Source organism: Talpa occidentalis, unplaced genomic scaffold, assembly GCF_014898055.3.
Source record: "Talpa occidentalis isolate TD23 unplaced genomic scaffold, MPIMG_talOcc4v2.1 talOcc4.2, whole genome shotgun sequence".
Taxonomy (NCBI): Eukaryota; Metazoa; Chordata; class Mammalia; order Eulipotyphla; family Talpidae; genus Talpa; species Talpa occidentalis.
This window is the reverse complement of record NW_023602073.1, coordinates 152,525,733-152,551,159: the sequence shown is the minus strand read 5'-3', so window position 1 is coordinate 152,551,159 and position 25,427 is coordinate 152,525,733. Positions and strand designations below refer to the sequence as shown.

At 68.7% G+C, this 25,427-nt stretch overlaps 2 protein-coding genes across 2 annotated transcripts in view; one reads left to right on the top strand and one right to left on the bottom strand.

Moving 5' to 3' along the window:
* Positions 1–272: 272 nt before the first annotated feature.
* Positions 273–4,116, bottom strand: CCR6 (C-C motif chemokine receptor 6). Its single transcript, XM_037518804.1, has 4 exons — positions 4,056–4,116; positions 3,338–3,542; positions 1,446–1,542; positions 273–1,364 (listed from the first exon to the last, which is right to left on the bottom strand). The coding sequence occupies exons 1-4, from the start codon at positions 4,114–4,116 to the stop codon at positions 273–275; spliced, it is 1,455 nt and encodes a 484-aa protein (XP_037374701.1).
* Positions 4,117–5,170: 1,054 nt separating this feature from the next.
* Positions 5,171–25,427, top strand: part of MPC1 (mitochondrial pyruvate carrier 1) — a 197,826-nt gene continuing 177,569 nt past the window's right edge. The window contains exon 1 of the mRNA XM_054697974.1: positions 5,171–5,175. The gene's annotated coding sequence lies outside the window, so the exon portion shown is untranslated. The remainder of the gene's footprint in view (positions 5,176–25,427) is intronic.

Genomic DNA, 25,427 nt, shown 5'->3' with positions numbered 1-25,427 from the left:
GCCCATCGTCGGCCACAGTGGACGTCCAGCAGGTCAGATGGGCGCCTTGCGCCCGGGCGGGGCGGGGAGAGCGTTTGTATTTTCCAACTTTGCTTTTTCAAGCCACGTGACTTGAGGCGAGGGGCTGGCAGGCAGCGGCGTGCGCAGGTGCTCACGGCAGTGAGTGTGGTGCTCAGCTCCCTAAGCCTGTTTGGGGGCACAGCGGCCCTCAGACCCCCGAGCCCCAGGGCCCCCAGCCGCAGGCCCCCGGGGAAAGGCCCTGGCCGCGCGCGTCACACGGTGAAGGAGGACACGTTCTCGTGCTCCGCGGTCTCGCTATTCTGCCGGGAGGGGAAGGCCTCGGCCTGCAGCCGCCCGCAGGGGAGGCCCGGCCGCCGGCGCCCCCACCATGCGCAGCACAGCCCCTTCATGACCTTCAGGAAGTAGCTGCGGAACTTCTGGCCCACGAAGGCGTAGAGCACGGGGTTGAGGCAGCAGTGCAGGAAGGCCAGGGCCTCGGTGACGGCCGTGGCGTAGGCGCCCGCCTTCTCGCTGCTGCACGTGCGGTTCATGGAGCCCAGCCTGGCCGCCTTCACCAGCAGGACCACGCTGTGGGGCAGCTGGCAGGCCAGGAAGACCACCACCACCGCCATGATGACGCGGATGGCCTGGTGCCGCCGGGAGTTCTGCGCCCGCACCAGGGTGCGGACGATGAGCGTGTAGCAGACGCCCATGAAGGCCAGCGGGATGAGGCCGAAGACCAGCTGCAGCCCCAGCGCCAGCAGCTTCCAGCGCACGGGCTCAGGCACGCGGGGGAAGTGCTGCTCGCACACCTCGCCGGTGTGCTCCTTGTACTTCTCGTAGAACACGACCGTCCAGCTGGAGGTGAGCACGGACACCGCCCACACGGCCACGCAGATGGCCCTGCGGTACGCCAGCATCCGGGACCGCACGCGGAAGGACCTGGCGGCCTGCACGATGGCCACGAAGCGGTCCAGGCTGATGCAGGCCAGCAGCAGCATCCCGCAGTTGAAGTTGACGGCGTAGACGCCCTTGGTCAGCTTGCACATGGCGTCGTTGAAGACCCACCGGCCCATCGCGTGGTTCACGGCCCAGAAGGGCAGCGTGAGGACGAACAGCACGTCGGCCACCGCCATGTTCAGGAGGTACACGTCGGTCATGGACTTGGACCTCTTGTAGAAGGCGAAGGTGAGCACCACCAGCATGTTGCCCACGAGGCCGCACACGCACATCAGGGCGTAGGCCGCCGGCAGGAACAGGGCGGAGAAGCGGCGGACCTCCTGCAGGGAGCAGGGCGAGTCCTCCGCGTCCAGCTCTCCGTAGTCGAAGCTGTCCCAGTAGCCGAAGCTGGAGTTGGTCTGTTCCTGGAAAGCGAACGCAGGGCGGTTAGCCAGGGGCGCGCCCCATGGCGGGTGGGAGCCCGGGCCGCCCGCCCACGTGCTTACCTCACTCATGGTCCGGTTGCGGCAGTGGGCGCGGCCTGGGGTCCAGGGAAGGATGTCTGCCCTCGGCTCGGCGCAGCGCTCACAGGAGAGCAGGGACCTGAGGGGCGAGACCAAGAACGTGACCGTTCCCAGCGGCTTCCCAGAGGCCCAGGGTGTCCACGGACAGAGCCACCCCTGAGCACTGGGCACACGGCCAGCGGGTGACTGTGAGGGCCAGAGCTAATGGGAGACCACGAGGGGCAGGGCCAGCGGGTGACCGTGATGGAGAATGTGCTTGGCAGCCTCCGAGGCCGCACGTCACGGCTGCACAACCCACGGGTGTCTGGGGGGGCGGCGTGGACAGTGCCCCGGAGGGAAAGTGCCGGCCCCGTCTGCGGCGGGCGATCTTGAGCAATGGTGGACAGGGTGACCCTCCGTCCTCGGACGTCCATCTGCACAAAAATCCTCAAGCGAAATTCAAGTGCATCCACCGAGATTCCACGGAACAAACCCCGGGACACAGGGCAGGAGGCTCGCGGGGGTGCCGGACACGGCGTGTGGCTGCGTGGGGGCTGTCGCGCGTCCACAGGCCCTGGGTGCGGTGTGCAGGGCGTGACTGGCCATGCTGGGGCTGCCGAGGGGCACGGACCCTGGGGGAGGGGATTTGCTGTTGGCCTGATCGGGAGCTTGGGCGGGTGATGCGGGCGTGACCTGGGCCTCGTGAAGCCGGCTCCTGACTGTCGGGTGCCGTGGGCCTAGGACGGGAGCGCCTGAGGGCCGGGGAGGCGGGGGAGGCAGAGGGGCCCCGGGGACCGTGCTGAGCTGGGGCAGCAGCAGGAGGGGAGCAAGGCGCAGGGTTACTGGGGACGCCCAGGGAGGTGCTGTGGGACTGTGGTCAGCAGGCTGCGGTCAGTCTGGGCAGGGTCAGCCGGGGTGGGCCCAATGTGCCTGTGCCCCGGGGGTACAGCGGACAAATGGGGCGCTGGGCAGTTGACCTGGGTGAGCATGACCCACCCACCGGGCCAGGGGAGTCTGGGGAGAGGCTCAGCTGCCCTGGGATCCAGTTGATGCGGCCCCGGGGCGTCTGCTAGGCAGGTAGGAGGGCCGGGCGAGGAGCGAGCCGCAGGCCCAGCCCCACGGCAGGTCCAGAAGGGCCGGGAGGGCTGTGGGGCCGTGGGCAGGGCTGGCCGAGGACAGCAGGTGGAGGACGGCAGGCGGATCCCAGCGGCCTCAGCCGCGTCCCGTCCTCGGAGGGGCGAGCCAGGTGCCAGCGGCATCAGGGGCACAGCTGGAGCCCTGGGGCTGACGTGACTGTGGCTGACATCAGTGCTGTGGGCTGGGCACAAGGCGCAGTGACCGCAGGGGATCCGGCCACCTCCAGCACTCACAGCGGGGAGCCCTGTGGGCCGCGGAGGGAGCAGCGTGGGGCGGTGGGCGCCGGGAGCCAGGGCTGGAGGAGCAGCGAGAGCTCCCTGCTACCAGGCCTGGGGCAGGACCCTCAGGGCTGGTCCAGGCTCTGCCGCTGGCGAGCCGCGGGTGCTGGGCGGGCGTGGCCACTGGCTCGGCGAACTCGGGTCGGGGCCAAGATGGCGCAGCCCTGGACGCGCCTCCCTGCCCTCCGGCCCCACCCTCCTCCTGCTGTCCTGTGGGCTGCTTGAAGCCATGCTGAGCGCTGCGGGATTCTCAACGTGATTTGCTTGTGTTTGGGGGTCTTTCGGGAGCGATGCTCCCCCCAGGTGCTCTGAGAGCCGCGTGGGCGCAGGCACAGCGGCCCCAGAAGACGCGGCAGGAGGCGCTTCTCCACCCCGGCGCCCGAGCCCAGTGCGGCGGGCAGCGACGCCGGCCTCCCGTGTCAGCCCTCGCCCTCCTGCTACACGTCCCAGGGGCAGGAGGCGGCGCCCCAGATGACGCACGTCAGGACACCCAGCTCTGAGGCACCCGGGCTGCAGAGCTGGTCCGGCTCTTTGCGGAGGAGAGTCGCGTCCGGGGAGCGTGGGCTGGGCTCCGCGAAGGTCCATTTCAGGAAGGACCAGGCGGCTCGGGCGGCCTCTGCACCGGAGCCCTGTCTCAGGCCCCTGGGCAGGGAGGTGCGGGAGATGCTGCAGGCCCAGGTGGACTCTGCAACAGGCAACGGCCAAGGGAGGACGAGCAGGCCAGGAGCGGGACAGGCCGACGCTTATCTGCGTGGTCGCCCCGCCCACCCCAGCGTCAGCTGCTGCCCCCCCCCAGGGACAGACACAGGCCCGGCTCCCAGGCTGGGGACGCGCGAGCTGGAGCGTGACGCAGGTGCAGACTCGCTGAGCTGAAGCTCCGAGCGGGGCCGAGCTGTGGTGGGGCCAGGGTGGGACCGCGGGGCACGAGAGGCCCTGGCCGGGTGGAGAGACCAACAGAGGGGAAGGGAGGGCCCAGCAGCAGGACGCTGGGGTTGGCTCGATGGCCAGTCCCCTGGACTGTGGACCAGCAGCCCTAGCTGTCCTCGGCAACGCTCCCCACGCCCCATGCGGGGCCTGCCAGGCCGAGTGTCCTGCAGCCCGGGGGCAGGCGGCCGGGCCTGCAGACAGGCGGGGGAGGTTACCCCGCAGACCTGCCGGGATGGAGGGACGGGCCGAGGGCTGCCGACTCAGGGTGGGCCTGGGAGCTGGGCACACAGTGTGGCCAACAGGGGGTCCCGAAGCTGGGTTCTGGCGGCCATGTCGGGGAGCAGGGCCCGGGCCTTCCCTGTAAACTCAACGGACGGAGCGGGCGGGGCTCTGACCCCAGCGCCGCGGGGTTCTGAGTCTGGGTCGTTTAAGATGCTAAGTTTTTGGTAATTTTTTTTATGGCTGCAAGTCGGAACGGAAACAGCATTCCATCAGCTGTCTATTAAAGTTGAGCTTGATTTTTAGCCAAATTATTACAAATCTAAGATTAGCACGAAGTACGTCTCGGTCCCCTACACTGCACACGGGTCACGTCAACATCGGGCTGTTGGGTCGAGTGACCGGAAAGGCTCCGGCTGGAGCAGGCGAAGCCCAGTGGCCAGAGACAGAGCCATGGGCGGGGGCGGGGCCAGGCCGGGCCTTCATCAGACCTGGGTCAAGGTCAGGCGGGGGCGGCGCGTTTCAGGGCACGGCGGCCCCTGTAGCTTGCAGGGCTGTCCCCTGAGAGGGTCTGCCCCCCAGGCCTGGATGTGCCCACGAGCTCTGCAGACAGACCTGCAGTTTGGAGGGCTGGCAGGAGCCGCCGCATGCAGGGAGGGCGCGTCCGGACCCGCAGAGGCCCCGCATCCTGCCAGAGCACCCGAGTGGGGCAGCGGGTCAGACCCGGGCGCAGGAGTTGGAGCTGGAGCTCTGTGGAAGGGGGGCACGGGCCACACCCCTCAGCTCCACGTGCGCAGGAGGAAGGGGGGCGGGGGGCGGCAGTGCTCCCCGAGGACTGACCACTGGCCTCGGAGGATGCCGTGGACAAGGTTCTGCGCCCCATCTGTCTCGGCTCCTCGGGGCTGACTGTGGCCTGCCCGCGTCCTGAGGGTCATTTGAAACACTGAGACCTTCAGGCCCGGCCGGCCACCCCTCACCCTGCCTTTCCATGCAGGGAGCCCAGCACCACGCAGCTGGCCGCCGGACCTGGCCGTGCCAGCACTTAGCGGGGAGACTGCAGACACGCTCTGGGGAGAAGGGGGCCGGCGCTGGCCACGCGGCTGCTGCCGCTGACGCCCCCATCAGTGTCCTCCAGGCCTGCTCGGGACGCTGTTCCCCAGACTGCTCAGCACAGGTCCTGGAGCCAGTGACCTGTCCTCTGGGGATGCTTCGGGAAGCCGGCCTGCAGGAGCCGCCCTGGCTTCACCTCTTCACCCACCAGAGCCAGGGTGGGGCTCCCGCCGGCCCCGCCTGCTCCCCGGCGGCTGACAAGCCCCACACCGCCAGCAGGCTGGGCCCGGTGACCAGAGCTTCTGGCCTGCGGGGGACAAAGCTCAGCCTCGCACTAGCCCCCACCAGCGCCCCCCGCCCCCGCCCTGCACGCCCTCCACCGGCGGGGCCCGGCCGCCAACCGGCTCCTCTCCCTCTTGCGGCGGAGCCAGGCTTCCTGCCACTTCTGAGCCAGCGCCGGAGCCTCCGGAGGAGCAGAGGGGCCAACCCCAGGGGGCGGCTGCGGGCTAGGGCCGCGAGTGGCTCAGGGAAGGGCCCCGTGGTTTCCCGCTGCTGCGCTGCCCCCTGGGGACCCGCATGCAAACGCGCCCCACCAGCAGCCGGCGCCCCCCGTCCAGCCAGACCCCAGGGAGCCCGCATGACGGTGCAAGGGGCCGCCTCGGGGGCCACATCACACAGGAAGTGTCAGAAGACGTTTGACTTTTTACATGTGAACTTACCTAATGTCAGTTTGCATTAATACACGCAAAGTCGCTTAGGGAAAGAAAGAAGCGGGGGGCCTCTCGGGAGCACACCACCCACGCCGTCGCCGGGGGCCAGGGCACCCCCAGCGCAGCACCCCCGCCTCCCTCGAAGAGGGAGGGGTCCTCAGGCAGGTGACCAGGGACAGGACCGTCGGGCGGCCCCCGTCCTGAGTAGTGAGCGACTCAGTGGTGTCCGGGGACCGGACACACTCCCGAGCGCAGTCTGCGGGCTGGACTCTGGGGACAAGGGTGAGGCCCGGGCAGCAGCATCCCAAGGGGACGGCTGCCCCAAGGGCTGGAGGAGGGGCTGAGAGGGGGCGAGAGCTGTCCCGGCGCAGGCAGGCTCCCGCGGGAGACAGTGTCCACCAGAACTCTGCCGTGAGGAAAGCTGCGGACGTTTCACATGAAGCGACTCCAATGTCAAGCTTAACAGATGGTGGCCACGCAGCAGTGTGCAGGCGTGTGTCCACGCGCAGTGGGCGAGCCAGCCCCAGGGCACGTGTGTGTGTGTGGTGTGTGCACGTGTGTGCCGGTGTGCGCCCACGTGCATGTGCTGTGTGTGCATGTGTGTGTGCTGTGGTGCGTGCCAGTGTGTGCATGCTGTGTGTGCATGCATGCGTGTGCGGTGTGTGCACGTGTGTGTGTGCCATGTGTGCTGTGTGTGCCTGCATCAGGGGTCTGGCTGCACCCCGGGACGCAAGCACCGCTTCCCCTCGGCCGGCTCTCGGCGGGCACTGCCCGGGCTCAGGGTGGGGCTGGGCTGCCCGGGGCGGCCCCTCCTGTCACCTGGCAGGGGCCGGAGGGCCGATTCCCACCAGGTCCTGAAGGCCACGTTCACCTGGCCGGGTCAGCCTTGCCGGCGGGCTGGGGGCTGCCCGGCCGCGGGGCGCTGTCTCTTGCCCTTTCTCAGATGAGCACGGGGGTGCGGAGCGTCTGCGCGACTTCCTTCTGCTTTTGAATCGGGGTGGAGAGAAACCAGGAGGTGTTTTCCAGCGATCTGTGGAGGGGCTGATGTTTCTTCTTTTTTCTCTGGTTCCTTCTGATTCATTGCGCGCCCACTCGGATGTTTGCTTTTTATTTGCCGAAACGACGTCTTCAATCATTTCGAGACAGCTTTAGCTCAGCCCTGGCGCTGACCTCCTTCTCTGCGGCTCGGCCCCCCGCCCCCGGCTGCTCTCAGGCGCTGCGGGACCCACGGCCTCTCCCAACGTCACCGCCCGCTCTGCTGCTCGCACGGCCCGGCCGGCGGCCCCCGACCCGTCCCCAGGCGGCTGCGCCTGCCAGCACCACCGCCCGCCTCTCCTGCGGGGCCCTCGGGCGCCTCCCGCGCCACCTCCTGCTCCTCCGGACACCCCCTCTCCGCCACAGCCCTGCCCTCCCCACAGAGCAGGTCTCAGCCTCGTCCCCAGCCTCTCCACACGTTCCCGCCGACGTGAGTCAGCAGAGCGCAGTGTCCCAGCCGACGCGCAGGGGCAGGCCAGGCCCTGTGGCCCGAGGGGGTTCAGACGCTGGACACCTCCGCTGCGTCCAGAGCTGCAGGACGACGCGCCTGTGCAGGGGGGGGGCCCTGCGAGCACCTCGGCGGCCGGCCCGGCCGGCCCTGGACCACCAACAGTCCTGCCCACACCCTCACCCGGCGGGGCACGCTGGGGGCACGCTGGGGCGCTGGGGGTGCTGGGGGGCTCCGCCAGCTCACCTGGGCTGCCGGGTCCGAGGAGAATGGCCGTCACACCGTCGCGCTCCGGGCAGCCATATCCCGCTGGGTCTGTGAGCAAGAGGCAGCGCCAGGTGAAGACAAACGCAGCGCGAGCCGGAGCTGCCCAGAAGAGTCGCCGTCACCACTTCCTACTTCCGAGCGACGCCCTCTGCCCAACGGGGTTACCCAGGCGCTCAGCAGGTCACAGAGCGGCCCCAAAGCGGGTGAGGAGGGGGCGGTGCTGCCCCAGCAGGAGCCCCCAGAGCAGGACTCCACTGGGGCCCTGGACACAGCCGCCGGGGCGACCCGGGCTTGGGCAGCGCCGACGGAGCGCGGTGGGCGCGAGCATCCGGGCCTGGGCCAGGACTCGCCCGGAGAGCAGCCCCACGGACAGCCCTGGCCCCCGGGCACACGCCCTCCTGTGGAGCCCCACGGCCCTGGCGCCCACGCCGTGAAGCAGGGGGCAGCGCTGGAGCGGAACCCCGGCTGCGGGGACACTCTGGTCAAGGGCGCGGGCCCGGCGGAGCGCCTCCCCAGGGAGACTTGCCGCCGGGGCGGGGCCTGCGGGGCCCCCAGGGCCGAGGACTGGAGAGCAGCAAACAGCTGAGAGCGGCTCTGAGCCGGCACCTGCACCCGCAGTGAGTCACGTGGTCGCGTCTCGGAGCGAGGGAGGGCCAGGCCCAGCGGGCAGGCCCAGAGGTCAGGGAGTGCCAGCCGCACGCTGGCCGCCTCCCGCCACTGCCCGCGCCCGTCATCTCCTGACACACGCTGCAGGCGTCGCTCCTCGGCACAGACACCGCCCGGCCGGCGTGGAGAGAGCAGCTGGCCCCGCCAACACACACGGATGCTCGGGCCACTGCAGGGCAGGACGCCGGCCGGTCCCCCGGGACCCAGGGCCCACACGGAGGGCAGGGTGGGTGCCCCAGTCCAGGTCTGCGGGGTTCAGACTCGGCGCTGCCCTGCCAAGGGCGTCAGCCTTTCGGCAGCTCATGGCCACGGGGCGTGGGGAGGCCGCCACCTGGGGTGGACGCCAGGCCCGGGGAGGGGAGGACACGCCTGTGCGCTCGGCCTGGGGCGGGGCGGACGCCCTCCGGGGCCTGCTGCATGGCCCGGCGTCCGCCAGAGCGGCTGCTCCTCAGGCCCCTCTCGCTCCGTGGCCCGGGGCACCTTCGCCGTTTAGCTGCCACGAGGGTCCGGCTCCAGCGGCCCCCGCCCTGTCTCCGGGACACCTGCTGCCCGGACAGCCACTGTCAATTCCCTCCCCACGTTGCTGGCCCTCCTGACCCCGCAGGAGGGAGGCCTCGGAGTCGGGGTCCCACCTCCCTCCCGCTGCTGCCCCCGAGTCGTCTCCTGCAGTCCCGGCTCCGTGCCCTGCGCCCCCCGCTCTGCCCCCCACCTGGGAGCAAGGGCCCCTCCTCCCACCTCGCCCGGCGCCGTCACCGCCCCACCCGCAGCGCCCACTGCTGCCCCTGCTGCGTCGGGCCCGGGGAGTGTCCGGGGGGTCCCGGCAGCCTCACCGTGGGGCTCCCCCAGGCCTGGCACAGCCTCCCAGCAGCCGCCTTTTCTCCCCGCCCCCGGCCTCTCCCGACGGCCTCGCTTACCCAGGCTGAGACCCTCACAGCCAGACAGGCGGGGGGCCGCCCTTGCCAAGCACCGGGCGCCGGTTGGACACAGCCCACTGGCCCGGGAGGCTGCTCGACCTCCTGGTCTCCGGCCTCGGCGCGTGCGGGGTGGAGCTGAGCGTCTCCCGTGCCTCGCCCTCCCCTCCGGGTGTCAAAATCCAGCCCAGGGCGAGCTCGTCCGAGGATGGAGCCCCAATTTATCTCTGCCTCCCTAGAAAATGCTCCCGGGGGAGGCTCTTGGCAGCCCACCCAGTCGCCCCGGCCTGCGCGGGAGCTGCCGTGCGGGGCTGGGTGCGGAGACCGGGGCTGGGAGCGGGCCTGGTCTGGGAGCAGCGAGGGGGGTCGGGGGACAGGCAGTGGCTGGGACACGCCGGCCAGCCCGAGGCCGTCAGACTGAAACTCAGAAACCGGCGACTTCCTCAGACCGTGTGGCTTCACTCAGGCTGTCGCCTGACACCGCAGCGCGACATCCGAGACCACGGCGAGGGCATGAGCTCAGGAGAGTCTCACAAACCAGCCAGAGCAAACCGGACGGCCCACGGCCAGGCCCGCGGGGAGAGGCTGGCCTGCCAATCCCTGACCTGCCCGACGGGAGAAGTCACAGCGCAGGCAGCCGCGCCTGTGCCAGGCTGGGCCGAGTGTGCCTGGGCCTGTAGCCAGGGACGCTGGTGGGACCTCCGTCCAGTCAGCCACGCAGGGCCATGGCGTCTGGATATCTGGCTCCAGGGCTGGACGCGGGCGAGCGATCATTAAGAACCCAGGCGGGGGTCCTGTCACACAGCAGCGCTTCCTACTGCGAGTATGTGGCTGCCAGGTCACCGCTGTGACTGCTGGTCACCACTGTTACTCCCTGGTCACTGGTGTTGCTGCCTGGTCACCGCTGTGGCTGCCTGGTCACTGCTGTTACTCCCTGGTCACTGCTGTTGCTGCCTGGTCACCGCTGTTACTCCCTGGTCACTGGTGTTACTCCCTGGTCACCACTGTTACTCCCTGGTCACTGGTGTTACTCCCTGGTCACCACTGTTACTCCCTGGTCACTGCTGTTACTCCCTGGTCACTGGTGTTACTCCCTGGTCACCACTGTTACTCCCTGGTCACTGGTGTTGCTGCCTGGTCACTGGTGTTGCTGCCTGGTCACTGCTGTTACTCCCTGGTCACTGCTGTTACTGCCCTTATTGCTGCTGTTGTTGCTGCTACTGACCCACCCTCTGAGGGGCTGTGGGGTAAGTATGGCCACCATCTAGGGTACCCGGGACCGAGGGGTGCTTGGGATATGGAAACTGCAGGCCAGAGAGCCGGACAGCCTGGCAGAGCAGGGCCCTGGTCCCCGAGGGCGGGTGCAGGACGTCCTCTGCCCTGCGGGACTGGGTCTCAGGCCTCACTGCAGCGCTGACTCCGGGCGGAGGGGCCTGGGCCCGGGACGCGGGGACGGGGAGGGGTGGCTGGGCGTGCAGAGCAGGAGGGGTGTGGCCCTGCCCTCAGCTGCCCCCAGGAACCCCGGCAGGAAGACGTGGCTGCGGAGGGGGGAGGTGGGCTCCGGCCCCACCCTAGACGGTCTGTGAGAAAGTGGGAAGGAAACTCTGGGAGGCTCAGGGCGGCGAGGGCTGACTCGAGGGTCCCAGGGCCCTGGAGAGCCTGAGGGGCTGAGGAAGCCCCGAAGTTTCTGCAAGAGACCAGCGCTGGGGCCGCGTGCAGAGTGTGGCCCCCGCGTGGCGCCTGCGGCAGTGCTGAGGGGGTCCTCGCGCCCCCCACCCCGTGGGGCTGTCTCCCCGCAGCCCCGGCCCGGGAGGCGGGCGGGTTTCAACAATCTGCACGGGCTTCGGGAAACCCGCGGCGCGAGGCGAATGTCATTTGAGGGCCCAGATTTCCAGGTCTGGGGCTGCCCACAGCTCCGGAATCTCCTCGTTCTCATCAAACGTCTCCGCCAGAAAGTCCGTGACCGCGGGCCGGGGGCACAGGCTGCGGGGCCCGGGGCGCGCGGTTACTGCTCAGAGGGGCCCAGAGGGCCGTCCGGCCGCTCCCCCGCGCGGCAGCAAAGCCCTCACAGGCGCCTCCAGCCGCCTCTGGCACCCCCAGTGTGCCTGGGGCGCTGCCCGCCCCGCCGCGTTCCGGGACACGGGCCGAGCGTCAGCTCAGACAGGCGTGGGGGGCAGCCGTGCGCCCGCCGGCCAGGCCGGCCAGCAGAGCCCAGCGGCCCCGAGGCCCCGCCGGCCCGGGCTCCTCCCGCTCACTTCAGGAAACCACAGGCGCCGGGGGCCTGAGCAGCCTGCCGGGACCACCCGCCACGAGCAGGGGCAACGCTGGACACCGTGGCCCAGCACCCCCCGTGCCCCCAGGGCGCTGGGGCTCTGCCAGAGGCGCTGGCCACCGCCCAGCACGGGGCAGCCAGGCAGCCCCCAGCCCCGGCGCTGCTGCAGCCTCGCGTGCTCCCCACACACAGAGCAGCCGCCACAGCCGCGCCCTTTCCGTGGGGGCCCCGGCCCAGACGCCCGGGCGTCCACCCCCACAGATGAGCCCCAAGCGCCTCCCCAGCCCGGCACAGGTGCAGCCTCCCCCCGCGAGGGCCGGGGCTGCCCCTGAGTCATCGTTCGTCTCCGTGACCCAGATTCAGGCCCTGTTTTCTGTCTCTTACGGGAACAGGCGGGCCGACTGCTTGGGTGCTGCTAGGGGAGCGGGGCCCCGCCCGCCCCACGGCCCCGCCGGCCCCACGGCCCCGCCCCCACCAGCGCGCCCGCCCCTGCCACCCGCCGCCCACCTCCCCCCAGCCCCCAGCCTCCCCTCCGGCCCCGCCACCCCCAAAGCCCCAGCGCCCCCTCGGCCCCGCCAGCCCCACAGCCCCACCGCAGCCCCCTCGCCGGCGGGCTCGGGAGAGGGGAGGGCCTTGCCGTGGGGTAGACCACGCACGGGGCGGTGCCCGACACCCTCAGCGCCGGCCAGGAGCGTGTGCTTGCGATGCGGCCCACTCACCGTCCACTCACCCCAGAACCTCAGGGGGACGGGCCTGGCGGGGGAGCACGCGGGGGAGGGGGAGCCCTCCGACTCCATCCCAGGGGAGCGGGGCTGCACCGGCGGGGACTCCCCGCGCCCCAGTCCCAGGTGATCTGGATGCACACTGGGTGAGCCTCCCGCACCTGCCCGTTCTCTGGGCGGCATTCTGCCCGCAGGGACCCGCACCCAGACGGCCTCTGCCTCTTCCGGGAGCCCCGCCCCAGGCCTCCGGTCACTTTCGCCCCCTGCTGTGTCCCGACCCGGCCCCCCAACAGGCCCAGCCTCCCGCCTCCTTCCCGTCTCTGTCTCTCCCCAGTTTCCCAGACCGGCCCTTCGCTGCGAACTCAAGACGGAGGGGCGCTCGCTGCACCCCAGCCGTGTCCCGCACGCCCAGCGCACCCTCCTGCGCGGGGCGGGTTCTGGCCCACTCTCCCGAGGCTGGGCAGCTGGAGACACGCAGGACGCGAGGCCGACGGCCGGGGCCGCCAGACGCGCCCTCTGCTAGAGCAGCCCCTGTCCAGGCGCCAGGCCCTCCGCGCGCCCACTGTGGACAGAGGTCCTGCCAGCGGCCTCAGTGCTCCGCCCCCGGACCCCGCACCCCCGGCCTGTCCCCACTGCGGCCCCTCTGGTGCCCCCCGCCGCGCCACACTGCTCCTCCCCGGGCCTCTGCAGCTGGACCTCCCCCACTGCTGTCCCTCTGGGCCTGACCACTGCCCACGCCTCAGAGCTGCCCCTAGAAGAGGAGCAGGCCTGGGCAAGCTGGGCTTCCCGGGGAGGAGGACCGGCCAAGGCTCCTGGCCAAGCTGCGCTGCCATCTCGGACGGGAGGGTGACTGGAGGGCAGGAGCGGGGCCGGTGAGCCCCATTCGGCTCCGCAGCATCGTGAGCCAGAGGGCGCTGCCCCCAACCCCGCCCCCTTCCTTTCACGCCTGTAGCACCACTCCTGCGCCCCGAGTCCCGCACTGCCCCGAGCCCCAGGAGCAGAGGCCTGCAGGCCGCTGCCGTGTGAGCTGCATGTGGTCCAGCCCTCCACGGTCAGCGTCAGCCGCTCAGGACCGTGACCTCGGCCAGGGGAGCCCAGCAGCGCCCGAGCCCCGCGTCCTGGTCTCCCTGCACCGGACACTGGACACCCACCCCGCTGTGCCCTGCCCCTCCGTCCTCACCCGCCTGGCCCAACTGAACCCTGCCCGGCCCCGCCCAGACACGCCGTCCCCCTTTTCTGGGATGCTCCTGTTACAACCACACACACCACACATGTCACACGTGCCGTATGCCACACGTGCACACACCACACGCGTGCGCTGGCACACCCGGAGAGGAGGCTGTCTGGTCCAGTCTGCAGACCTGCTCCTCGTGGTCAGGCCTGGTGTGGACAGTTCTTCCAGGGGGACGTGGTTTATCGGCTTCTTCACGAACCGTCTGCACCGCGGGCCGTTGCCTCTGCTGCGGGGCCCAGCTTGGAGCCTCTGCAGACGTGTCCTCGCACACACCCACCGCCCCAGCCCGGGGCCCGCAGCGCCCGCCCCACCTCCAGCCAGAGCCAGCGCCGGTGTCCCATGAGAGGGGCAGGCCCGGGCCAAGCCCTCTCAGTCTGCGCTGCCCACCGCCAGGCCTCACTGGCCTCGCTGGCCCTGCCTCCTGCACAGGCCGGCCGGGCCAGCCGCAGGGCCAGGCTGGGGCCCGCGCTGGGCAGGCTGGCCGGGGTGGAGCGGGCAGAGCAGCCTGGTCCTGAATTCCAAACAGAAAGTCACCAGCGAAGCAGCAGCTTTGGTCTCTCTGCAGCCCTTGCCCTGGACACCTGGTGGTACGGGGCGAAGGCGCTGGCTGGGGGACCCTGGCCGCTGGCCCTGCCCTGGGAGAGCCCAGGCCGGCACCTGTCCGTCTGCCGGCGGTCACCAGCGCCGTCGGGGCTGAAGGGCGCGTGTGAGAAGCACCCAGGTCGGACCAGGGCTGGCCCGTGAGCGACGTCAACGCCAGCCAGGCCGCCCGGGGCCTGCGGGAGGGCCGTCGCCGGTGTCCCGGGTGCAGCGTCCTCTGCCCTCGGGAGCGCGAAAGCCGGTGGGACAGCAGGGACACGCGCCCTGAGCCCAAGGCCGCGGCTCCCACCAGCGGCAGCGCAGGCTGCCCTCCCGGACACGCGGGGCCAGACACGCCGCCCGGCCCTGCACAGTGCACGGGGGGCCGCGGGCCCAGCGACTAGGTCACGTCTGTGGATTTCTTTAATCCTTCTCGGACATTACAAATTAATTAGTGATTGTAAAGTTCTCTGAAAACCTAACGAGTTTCACCATCAACTGCCACATTCCTGTTCTTCCAGAATGAAAAGCCCGGACCCCACGCACGCGGTGTGGGCAGCGGCCAGCGGCACGAGCAGAGGGGACGCCGCTGTGGGGCAGCAGCCTCCGGCCTCCCGTGCGCGGTCCGGTAGGGCAGCCCTGGCGCTCCAGGGGAGTCCAGGCCACCGTCTCCACCGAACCCTGAGCACCAGTCCCTGCAGAGCCCCCAGGAGACTCCGGATGGATTTCTGATGGAAACGCAGCCGCCAGGCAAGAAGCGGCCCCGCCCGCACGCGCCCTTCCTGCCCGGGCTCAGCGCCCACGGTGCCTGCGTGTCGCACACGGCCGGCTGGGCGGGGCCCGGGGCTCAGCCTTCGTCGGGGCAGAGAGGCAGCGGAGGCGAGTGCACTCGCAGGGACCGCGGCCCCTCAAGGGCTGGCTGCCCAGGACGACCCAGCGGGCCCAGAGGCAGATTCTCCAGCAGCAGCGCGATGGCCCCAGCCGCTCGGACACGGGCTGGCCCAGGCCGGTGCGGGCGCTTCGGGGGCGAAACTAGGGCCGCGGTGGGAGCAGGGTGTGCGGGGCTCCGGGACCCCAGGCCTGCCTGGCCGCTCTGCGCTCCCCCCAGTAGCGTGCCCGGCGGGAACCACCTCGGCACCTGAGTGCAGAGCCGGACGAAGCCAGCCCAGGACTGGCCTCGGCGCACGGCCCCCCGCAGCCTCTCCGCCCTGGGGCCGTCTTCTGGCACCGCTGGCCGGGGTGCCCCTGCGCGCCAGGTGGCTGCTGGCGTCCTTGTTGCCCAGAAGGCTCCGCGCGCCGGGCCTCCCGCGCTGGGAAGCAGCCTGCAGGGTCACCTCCGGGAGCCAGCACAGCGGGCCCCACACAGGATGCGACGCCCTGGGGCTCCGGGAGGACCCTTCACCCCGGTCCTTGCCGCAGACGGAGGACGAGGACAGGGAAGCCGGGAAGGAGGCAGCACGGACACCAGCTCGCCGGTGCCAGGAGCTGGGGCCGGGAGGGGGCAGGATAACCATGAGCCCAGCCCAGGGGCGCCCGGGGGCACAGGGCCCCGCCGGGCGGTGTCACAGGCTGCCGGGGTGTCCAGCCGGTGTCCGGCGTCCGCCTGCTCACAGCCTCTCTCCAGCTGCCGGAGAAACCTCACAAATAAATGAAAAATTCCTCAGCGTGTGCTCTCCCTGCGCAGCGCCGGGCCGCGGTGAGCCAGGACGGTGAGCCAGGACGGCGCCTTCCCGCCGAGGCCTGCTGGGGGCCCCCCTCGCTCGTCTCCACGATCCCCGGGTCAAGGCGTCCCCCGCGGCCGTGGCGTCTGGTTTCTGGGCTAGTTCCTTGAACTCACAGAAGCAAAATAAGTGACTTTGCCGACGACGAGTCATTCCAGCTCTCCCCAGCGCAGCCGCTCGCTCGCTGGCTTGCTCTGCGCGGCGGGGACAGAGCCTGCTTTTCTGCTTCACCAATTCTTTTGTGTCTAATTTTCTCCCCAAGTCTCCCCGCTCGCTTCCTGGGGGCTGCGGTTTCAGCCAAACAAGCTGGGCGCTGGCTGTCACGGGGTCGGGGCACCTGCGCTGTCACCTCCCTGGGGGCCCCCACTGCTCCCCACTTCCCGAGCCTGGGCTGAGCCCACCAGCCCCTCGGGGTCCCGCCAGCCTTCGGGGGCAGCTGTGGGTAACGCCAGCTTCTCCTCCTGCTGCCCGGACTCGCTCGCCCTAATGGTCAGGCGAGGTCGCCAGGCCTCCCGGGCGAGCAGCCCCAGCGGCGTGACCGGGGGATGGGGGCCGGGCTGGGCCGAGAGGGCAGTCGTGCCCGCGGGCTCCTGGGTCTCAGCCGCTCTAACCTGGGTTCTGAGCGCGGCCGTGGGCCGGGGCAAAGGCCACACTCGCGCCTGCGGAGCTCACCCTCGGGACGCCCGGCTGCTGCCGGGAAATGTTTCCTCTCACTCAGCCCCGGGGCTGGCGGGGCCAGGCGGCTGGTTTGCGTGGCTGTCTCAGGCCCAGGCCACAGACGCTGGCTCTCCTGCCCGCGAGGCTGTCCTCCGCATCCAGGCCCTCGCCGTCCAGGCTCCGACGTGTCCACGCTCACGGTCTGGTTCCAACTCTAGTGCATCCTCGCAGAGGGCGGGCAGCTGCCTCTGGGCCAGGAAAGCGGCACCTGGTCCACTCGGCGAGGCGCTGGACAGAGACACCTGCTGGCTGTGGCTCTGTCCTTGGCCCCCAGCCCTGAGCTCGTGGAGAGAAGGCACGGGGTGGTCTCCCGCAGCACTGTCTCTGCGTCTTCCACCACGGTGGAATGTTTGCCCGGTGCCCAAGTCTGCGCCGGCCTCCCCGGGGCTCGGGGGGCTGTGGCTGAGCTCGGCCAGGAGGGACCGGCCAGCTGGAGGGACCGGCCACCTCACTGCCCTCAGCTGGAGCGGGCGTGCCTGGGGGCTGCTCGGGGAATGGGCGCTGGCAGAGGGGTGGGCCTGGGCAGGGCTGGGCATGACGGGAGAGACACCTTGGTCCCTTCTGGGAGAGAGGGACTGGGCCGCTTCCTGAGCGCGCAAGGGGCTCAGGCCAGCTCCGCTGACACAGGCTAAAAGAGCGGGCAGCCCGCGGGGCTCCCGGGGCGGGCAGGGGCTTCCGCGAGAGTCACGTGGGCAGCAGCGCAGATAACAGGGCTGCTTCTGAGAAGGCCCCAGGACAGGCAGGCGGGGCACTGGGGGGTGCCTTTGGCACCTGTGCCCTCCCTGAGGTGCCCGGCGGGAGCCGGCAGTGAATGCGGAACCCCCTGGATGGTGGGGCTGGGGCAGAGCCGGGGCCGCTGCGTCCTGCAGAGGAGACGGGAACTGGGGGTCCTGACCTGGGGCGCACAGTCAGCCACCTCGGATGCCCACGGAGGAGAGCCCAGCCGCCCCCAGCTTGGCAGCCGGTGAAGATTTGGGTTCAGGGGGAGAGGATTGAAGAGGGAGGGAATTTCTGTTCAGCATGTTAGTGAGAAGTTTGAAAAGATGAAAACTCAGTGAGTTTTATGCCAAAATACCCTTGGATCAAAGGAAGGGAGCGCCCCGAAATATCTTTATTCCCCCCACACACACACCCCCAGCACCCAGCGTCCCCCACCGCAGCGCAGAGCCCGGCCTGGAGGAAACGTCCTTGGACAGCGAGCTGGGAGGCCAGGCTGCCCGGCGCCGGGCGGACGCCCCCACCCCGAGGCCTCTGAGCGCACAGGCGGGGGCTGCCCGGGCAGGCCGCGGGGGCTGGGCGCGCAGCGACTGGCGCAGGATCCGGGTGCGGGGGAGGGTGCGGCCGGCGCCCAGGAGTGAAACTGGCCTCCGAGGCTGCTGGGTGACGAGGCCGCTGCCGCCACCCGCCGCCCGGCCCGCGGGGCACACGCCACCTGCCCGGGGCCTCCCGGGTCTCCGCCCGCCGCAGCGTCCACAGGGCACAGACCGGCCCCCCTCGGTGGCTGTTCCCGAGGGCTTGTGCTCGGCGCCACCGTCCATGGGGCTGTTTCTGAGTCCGCCTCGGAGTCCCTGGCCGGTGCGTGCTGCTTTTGTGTCCTGCAACTGCCCCACGTTTGTCTATTCATGGGAACTCGTTTTCGCGGAGTCGGAGGAGTCCCTGGACACGTCGTCGTAAGCGAAGCCGTTCTCTGCCCTTCGCGGGTCCGGCGGCTTCTGTTTCCTTTTTCTGACTCACGTCTGAGTGGAGTTTCTGAGCCTGTGAGTTCCTCAGCTCCTCAGCTGACCCAGCCCTGAGCTGAGTGAGTGCGGCCAGAGCGGACACCGCCGTCCTGTTCCCAGCTTGGACTTAACTGCGTCTCCCCCCACCCCGCGGCCACCAGCGGCCTCTGGCGTCAGCTGTGCTCCGTCCAGCCCTGGCCGTTGAGCCCGCGGGAGTTTCGTCCAAGGCCGTTTCTAACGGGCCGCGCACGCGAGCCCTAAGCTTGCTGGCGTCTCTGGGGCTGTCCAGGCAGCGCGTTGCACGGGGCTGCACCGTCCTGGACACGCTGGGGACTCCCGCCTGCCCAGGGCCCGCGCAACGGCCGCTGACTTCCGGTTTCCAGTGTTTTGCTGAAAGTTCTCGTGTCGTGTTCATCAGGGAGACCGGCCTGAAATTTTCCTTTTTTTTTTTCCTGCTTTTACTTTTATTTCCTTTTAAGTTGAACATACTCCCTGGCCTTAGTTTTCTCTTCTGGGATGGCTTTCTTCCGTGTGGCCTCTTCTCTGCCTCACGAACAACCTGCTCTCCAGCAAGGCCCTCGGCGTGGCGAGGCGCGCGTGTGCTCACCCGGCGCGGGCTCTGTGGGTTCTGGGCGTTCACCTGGAGGCGCTCGGCGGCCAGAGACCCCACAGCCGAGGCCTGAAGCTGGTGTCACTCTGCGTTTCTAAGCACGTGCGGCAGAGACTCAGCGCCGTGCTGAGCCCCCACGTCCAGCCCCACCGCTTGGCCTTTGGGATACGCACACCCTCAGGCCCGGGCGGCTTCCCACGTGCTCTGATAATCAACACGATTTCCAGCCTCTGGATTTGCACGACTTTGTAGGGTTTTCTGGTCAAGTGAGGAGCGAGCCCAGTTCCGAGATCACGGAGGCGCTCGCGGGGAGTCCGGGCTTGTCCCTTCCAGCAGCGTCCTTGACGGGCGGCCACGGCCACGCCGGCCTCGCCAAAGGGCTCTGGCAAGTTTGCGCCTCTTCTGCTTTGTTTCCGAAGGGTCGGTGTAGGGTGTTGTGTCTGGTTTGCTGTGAACTTTTAGGTTTGGTGAGCTCAGCTGGTGCTGCTATTGTTTGCTAGGAGATTTTTGATTATTTTTTAAAAGATTTATTTATTTATGCATACAAGGACCCCGTGCAGGCCGGAGGTGCGGGGGGTGAGAGGACTCCCCAGAGACAGAGCGGGGAGCAGAACAGGCGGATCCCCTGAAATCCGCTGCTGAGGGGAGCAGCGGGAGACAGGAGGGGTCTGCCGCGCCTGTGGGCAGCTCCCTGGCCGGGGATGGAGCTCGTGCTGCAGAGGCTGGGGACGGCTTCATGGTGCTGAGACTGATCCCGCGCCACCAGGAAGGCCCCAGATTTTTGACTGATTCAATTTCCTCATAAGCAATTAACTTCAGACTGTTTATTTCTTCACGATTCAGTCTGTGGGTTGTACGTTCCTACAAATGAATCCATTTCTTCAAAGGTGCCCAACCTTACGACATGATTATTCATAAAGTTCTCTTTAAAGTTCTCTGCAGTTGTGTGATGTAAGTCGTAATGGCTCCTTTTTCATGTCTAATTCAATTTCTTCTTTCCTTGATGCGTCTGTCATCTGTTTTATCTTTTCAAAAAATAGCTCTTGATTTCATCAATCTCTACCGCTGTCTTTGGTTTATTTCTCCTTTGAGGTTTGTTACTTCCTTCCTTTTACTAATTTTGGGCTATTTCTTCTTTTTCAAGTTCCTTGAGGTGTAAAGTTCCTTGAGGTGTAAAGTGTATGTATCACCGTGAATGTCACTTAAATAGATATAGATATAGATATAGATATAGATATATATTTTTTTTTTTTTTTTTTTTTTTTTGCTGTACCACACAACTTTTGGTGTATTATGTTTCCACTTCGGTTTGTCTCAAGATTCTTTTTTCTGCTTTCGTATGTTGACCTGTTGGTTGATTGGGGGCATGTTGTGACTTTCTAAGTTTTCTTCCTGTAACTGATTTTTAACTTCACCCCACTGCTTTGTAATATTTCCATCTTAAAGGTGTGAAGACGGGCTCTGTGCCCTGGCGGACGACGGTGGAGAGTATCCGCGTGCGCTGGAGAGGGACTGTGCTCTGCTGCGGAGGAGGAATTTCTGCCGGGTTCACTGGTCTGGCGGGTGGTTCCGGGTCACTGCTGCTTCACTGATTCTGTTTATTAAAAGTGGGGCATCGAGCTCCACTGCTTTTACCGCATGGCTGCTCCCCTTTAAATCTCCCGGAGCTGCCGCCGGCACCGGGACTGCCTGCAGGGGAGGGGGGCTCCCCGCTGCCTGCCGGAGCCCCTGGAGGAACAGGCCCCTCGGTCGCCATGTGGCGGTCTCCTCTGTCTCATCACGGTCTTGGCCGGAAGGTCACCTCTGAGAGGAAGGCGCCACCTCTGCCCGCCCCGCCTCCTCCCGCCCTCACGCCCCGGCGAGGCTCCTCCAGACGGCGCGTGCACGGGCCGCCCCTCGTGCCAGGCGCCCGTCTGCTCGCTGGAGCGTCCGGCTTACTAAGGACGTGCAGGCTCGCCCGGCCGTGTCGGTGCTGCCGTTGCCGGTCCCTCGCCTCTGCTCTCGCGCACCCCTGGGGATCTGGCGGGCCTGGGAGCGCTTGGCTTGGATCCCCTGCTCTTTGCGTCTCTGTGGTTGTCATCTGAGGCGTCTCATGTCCGCGAGTTCATCTTAAACTGACAATTGAACTGCACAAATACCAAGTGTCCCCGCCCCCTATTTTGTTTTTCAGTGTCAGAATTTGCATTTTTATCGCGCATCCATTAACAAATCATTGTAGTTTATACTTACTTTTAAGTGTAACTTCCATCTTCCACCCCGGACGGGAGCTCCGTGACCGCGGGCGCCGCCGCGGCATCCGCGTGTTCTGAACTTCACGGCGCGTCCCCCCGAGCGGCGTGTTCTGAACGCCTGGACGTTCTCCCTCCTCACCGCGCCCTCCGTTTCGGATCAGAGACCGGACACGGCGGCTCCGCGGGGACGGACGGGGGTTTCACTGTCTCCTTGAACCCCGAAAAGCAGCTTCGCCGGATGAAACTGCTTTATTGCTCGATTCCTCCCTTCAGCGCCTGGGGACACCCCCCGCCCTCCGGTCGGACGAGGGTGTCAGGCCGCGCTCCCGGGAGGAGCCGCCCCCTCCTGCTCCCCTTGAGACTGCCCGAGGCTCCGGCGCCCGCCAACCCCGCAGCGCCCTGGCTGCGGCTCCCGCGCCCGGCCTGCTGGGTCTGGGCGCTTCTCTCCCCAGATTAGGGACGTTTTCAGCCATTACTTATTCGAATGATGTTTCCGCCCCCTCCCCCTCCTCCGGCGCCTGCAGATCAGCGCATGTGACGGTGCCCAATAAACCCCTCCGCCCCCCTCCCGTCAGCCCGAGCCCCCCGCCCCCCACTAGGGCCTGCTGGACGCCCTCAGGCCTCACTGACCGTGACTTGGAGGCCGCGCAGCTCGTCACCGCAGCGCACGGCGTCAGACGGGCTGAGGGCGGCCGGGGGCCCAGTCTGGGGAGCGTGTGCCGTGACCCCGTGGCCGAGTGACTGCGTAAGAAATGACCTCGGGACCTCAGGGACAGGCAGCCCGGCCCGTCACGCCCGGGGCCACGCCAGGCCCCTCCAGGAGGACAACGGTGCTGAGGGCGCCCGGTCCCGGTGGCAGGAGCTGCCTGCACCTCGGAGGGGCTGCTGCGCGGCAGACGGGCTGTCCTCGGCCCCCCAGGCTGTTCCGAGGGCCTCCGTCGCCCAACAGCTGCCTGGACGCAGACACAGGTAGAATCGGGGAGGTTCCGGAGACGCCGGCTCGTCCAAAGGGGAACTTTCCGGCAGAGGAAGCAAATCATCACTCCTGGTCACCCCCCCACCCCGCCCCAGTTCTGAATCCCAGAGGCCACGGCCACGTGGGGCAGAGGCGGGGCACGCCGCGCGCTCTGTGGGCCCCGCTCGGCACCGTGTCTGAGGCGCCCGCAGCCGACACGGCGCCCGCAGCAGCAGCACAACACCGAGCTGAGCCCAGCCTCAGGCCGCCAGGACCCGCGCCTCGACGCAAGGTCAGGTAGACGGGGACGAAGCAGAGCTGAGGGCTGTCCTCGCGGCTCAGTGTCCTCGCCACGGCCGTCCTGCCCCCCGGGCCACAGGCCGAGCCTCGTGGCTCACCCCTGGGGCTGCTGGGCCTCCCTCACACCGTGCTCCTCTGGACCGACAGGCCAGCCCTCAGCCGGCTCCAGCTCCAGAGCCAGCGCTTCGCGTGAGGAGCAGAGCATCACTGCTCCTTCCTCCCCCGCGGCAGCCGCTGCAGGGCTGGAGGGGGCTCCTGGGTGCGGCCGTGAGGACACAGGCAGCGTCACAGGCTCCGGGTCTCAGCGGGCGCGGCGAGGGCCCCGCCTGTTCTCTCGCCTGTGCCGCCTGACGCCAGCGCGCCCTGTACGTGGGGCCCGGACGGCTCCCGGCTGAGACTGGGCGCCCGGGAGGAGCTGGGACTGCACGGGGCCTCGTGCCTGCTGCTCCCCTCCAGGGAAAGGGTCCCCTTCTCTAAGGGCCGGTGTTACGGGCTCCCTGGGGGCGCAGGGGTCAGGCTCAGCGCTGTCAAGGTATCGGCAGCCACTGTGGCCTGAGTCTGTCCCCGGCCAGGGAGCTACCCACATGGCGCGCAGACCTCTCCTGCTGCCCGCTGCTCCCCTCAGCAGCGTATTTCAGTCTGTCTGCCTGTTCTGCTCCCCGCTCTGGCTCTGGGGAGTTCTCTCGCCCCCGCACCTCTGGCCTGCACCCCAGCTCTTGTGAGCATAAATAAATTTTTTTTTAAAAAGGGTCAGTGTTATTAAACCTTCTCTGACAAGGGGGGGAGGTCTCCCCTGAGTCCACGGCCCAGAGAGATCAAGAGCCCCAGGGGGAGCCACCAAGAAAGGTGACCAGGGCCCCAAGTGGTCAGAAGCTGCTGCTCCCGCCCAACCCGGGCTACACCAGGACAGCCCGAGCCTGAGTGACGGAGCACACGCCCCAGCTCGTGGCTCCCAGAGCTGGCAAGAGGTGGTGCCCACTCCCTGGTGCCACAGGGGCTCACCCAGGGGTCGGGGCACGGCGGGTGCTCCCCGCAACTTGTCGGGACCGCCCTGAGCCGAGACCTGCCCTACAGGATGGCGGCCGGGCAGCGTGGGCAGCTGAGAGCCGGAGGCAGCGTCAGCAGGTGTGGCCTGCGGTCCCCCCGCCCCCCCCGTCCTCTCCCCCTCGAAGGACATGGGCGTAGGGCAACAGGCACCTCACCAGGGCCAGGGGGTCATCTCCAGGGTCTTCGTGGCATCTGTGGCGTCCAACACGGCCATGCCCCACGGATGGGGGCACCAAGGGGGTTCCCCAGCCCATGGTGCCCCCAGGAGCCCATCAGAGCCCCCCCAGGAGGCTCCAGAGAGCCTCAAACCTCAAGCCTGGCCCCACTCCCTCGCACCTGCCTCTGGCCCTGCCGTCTCCTACTCAGCCGACCCAGGGGACCAGGCCCGCCGCCTCTCCGGCAGGTGAGCGAGACCCCGAGTCCGACCCGGCGGCCCGAGCAGAGCGTCCCGGGAACCTCCCTAGGCAGGCAGGGCCCGAAGCGGGGCAGCACGGTCGCGGGGTGAGGGGGCTGCTGTCTGCAGTGAGGCGGCAGCCGAGTCTCCTCAGGTCCAGGAGCAGCAGGAAGGCCGAGGGGGCTGAGGGCGGCTCCGGGCAGGGCACAGGCGCCACCCCTCGGGGGTGCCGCCCCCAGACCCAGCGCTGAGCACGGCGTGAGGCGCCCCTTGGCCCGCAGGAGCCCGGCTGGGGGACCCTCACAGCTGCGCTGTTCCGGGGCGCGGGGCACCGCGTCCTGGCCCCAAACCCAGCAGCTCCAGCTCCGCCCCTGCCAGCAGCCTGGCCCGCTCCGCCTCTTCCAGGGGGTCTCCTGTCCTGTGACCTCCGCCTGCGTGTTCTCCACAGACCAGCGAGGCCGCAAGTTAGGCCAATCGTGGCCGCGCTGTTCTCCAGACCCGTCAGAACAAGCCCTGCGTCCTGCGACCTCTCCTGCCGCCCGCCACCCGCCAGTGCTGGCTCCTGCCCACGGTCAGCTCATGGTAACGCCTGCCGCGCCCATTTGGCTCAGGGCTGACCCCCCCCGTCGGGCGCTGGGCCTGCACAGGGCTGTGCTCGGGGCCTGTGGGTCCAGACGGGCAGGGACAGGCAGGAGGGGCCGGCGGGAGGGACAGGCGGGGCGGCCAGCAGGGACAGGCAGGAGGGGCTTTAGGCCTCCACCTGCAGCAGCTGCGGCCTGGCCCCCGGCAGCCCCCAGGTGAGGAGCAGACGGGGTCGACCTCGGCAATCTGGGGCGCGCCGTTGTCAAGATTTGTCATCTCAGAAGGAGAAGAGGTTTTAACTTGAAAGAAGAGAAGTAGGCTGCCTCTATGTGGGACACTCGCTGGAAGCTCAGCGGCACCCACTTCCTTCCCTCCTTCCTGCTGGACCCAGGGCGCCCCGGCGCCACGGCAACCCGCCCACACGGTGCTCAACAGCTGGGGGGGCGGGTGGAGGAGCCCAGGCCACCCAGGCCGGCTCCACCTGCCGAGCCCTGTCCGGGCTGAGCTGGCAGTGGGGAGGAGAAGGCCCGGCCAGACGGCCCGCTGTGGCCCTGGCACTGGGATGGGCCTGGGGCAGAGGCCAGATCAGGGGACACGCTCGGCCTCTAGCTGGACCCTGCTGCACCCAGCTGGGCGACGGCCCTAACGGCCACTTCACGGGCCTCCTCGGGAGTCCCCTCTGGGGACGCGGCGCCTCGCAGGGAGGCCTGGGATGCGGGGGCTCGGAGGCCACGGCCAGACCCCACTCCTGGGGCCCAGCTGGGAGCAGGCGCCCCCCAGCCACTGGACCCTGCTGGCCAGTGGCTGCGAGGCAGGTGGAGGGGGAGGACGTGGTGGGGCGCAGGGCGTCGCTGCACATGCAGGAACCCCAGCTTGGAGGAAGTGGGTCCAGAGGACAAGAACAGGAGGGAAAGCAAAGCAGCCTGGGCGGGGCGGGGCGGGGGGGAGGGGGGGCGGCTCCTTCCTGCCACCTGGAGGGCACCGGCTGAAAGGGACGCGGGTCCCCACTCTGGTTTTCCGGCAGGGTCTGGACACGTCCCTCCTGGGAGGGAGGGAGAGCAGCTTTGGGGGGGCCCAGGAAGGATGGGCCACTCTGTCCTCAGGCCATCCTGCCGGGCCCAAGCCCAGGGGCAGCAGCTGCCTGGAGTCCCGGGCCCTACCCTCCGCCCTTCTCCCCATGCAGTGGCCCAAAACCACCGGCCACCTCCGCCGTCAGGCCCCCACAGCCAGAGCCGGGGGACCCGCCCCCCACGAT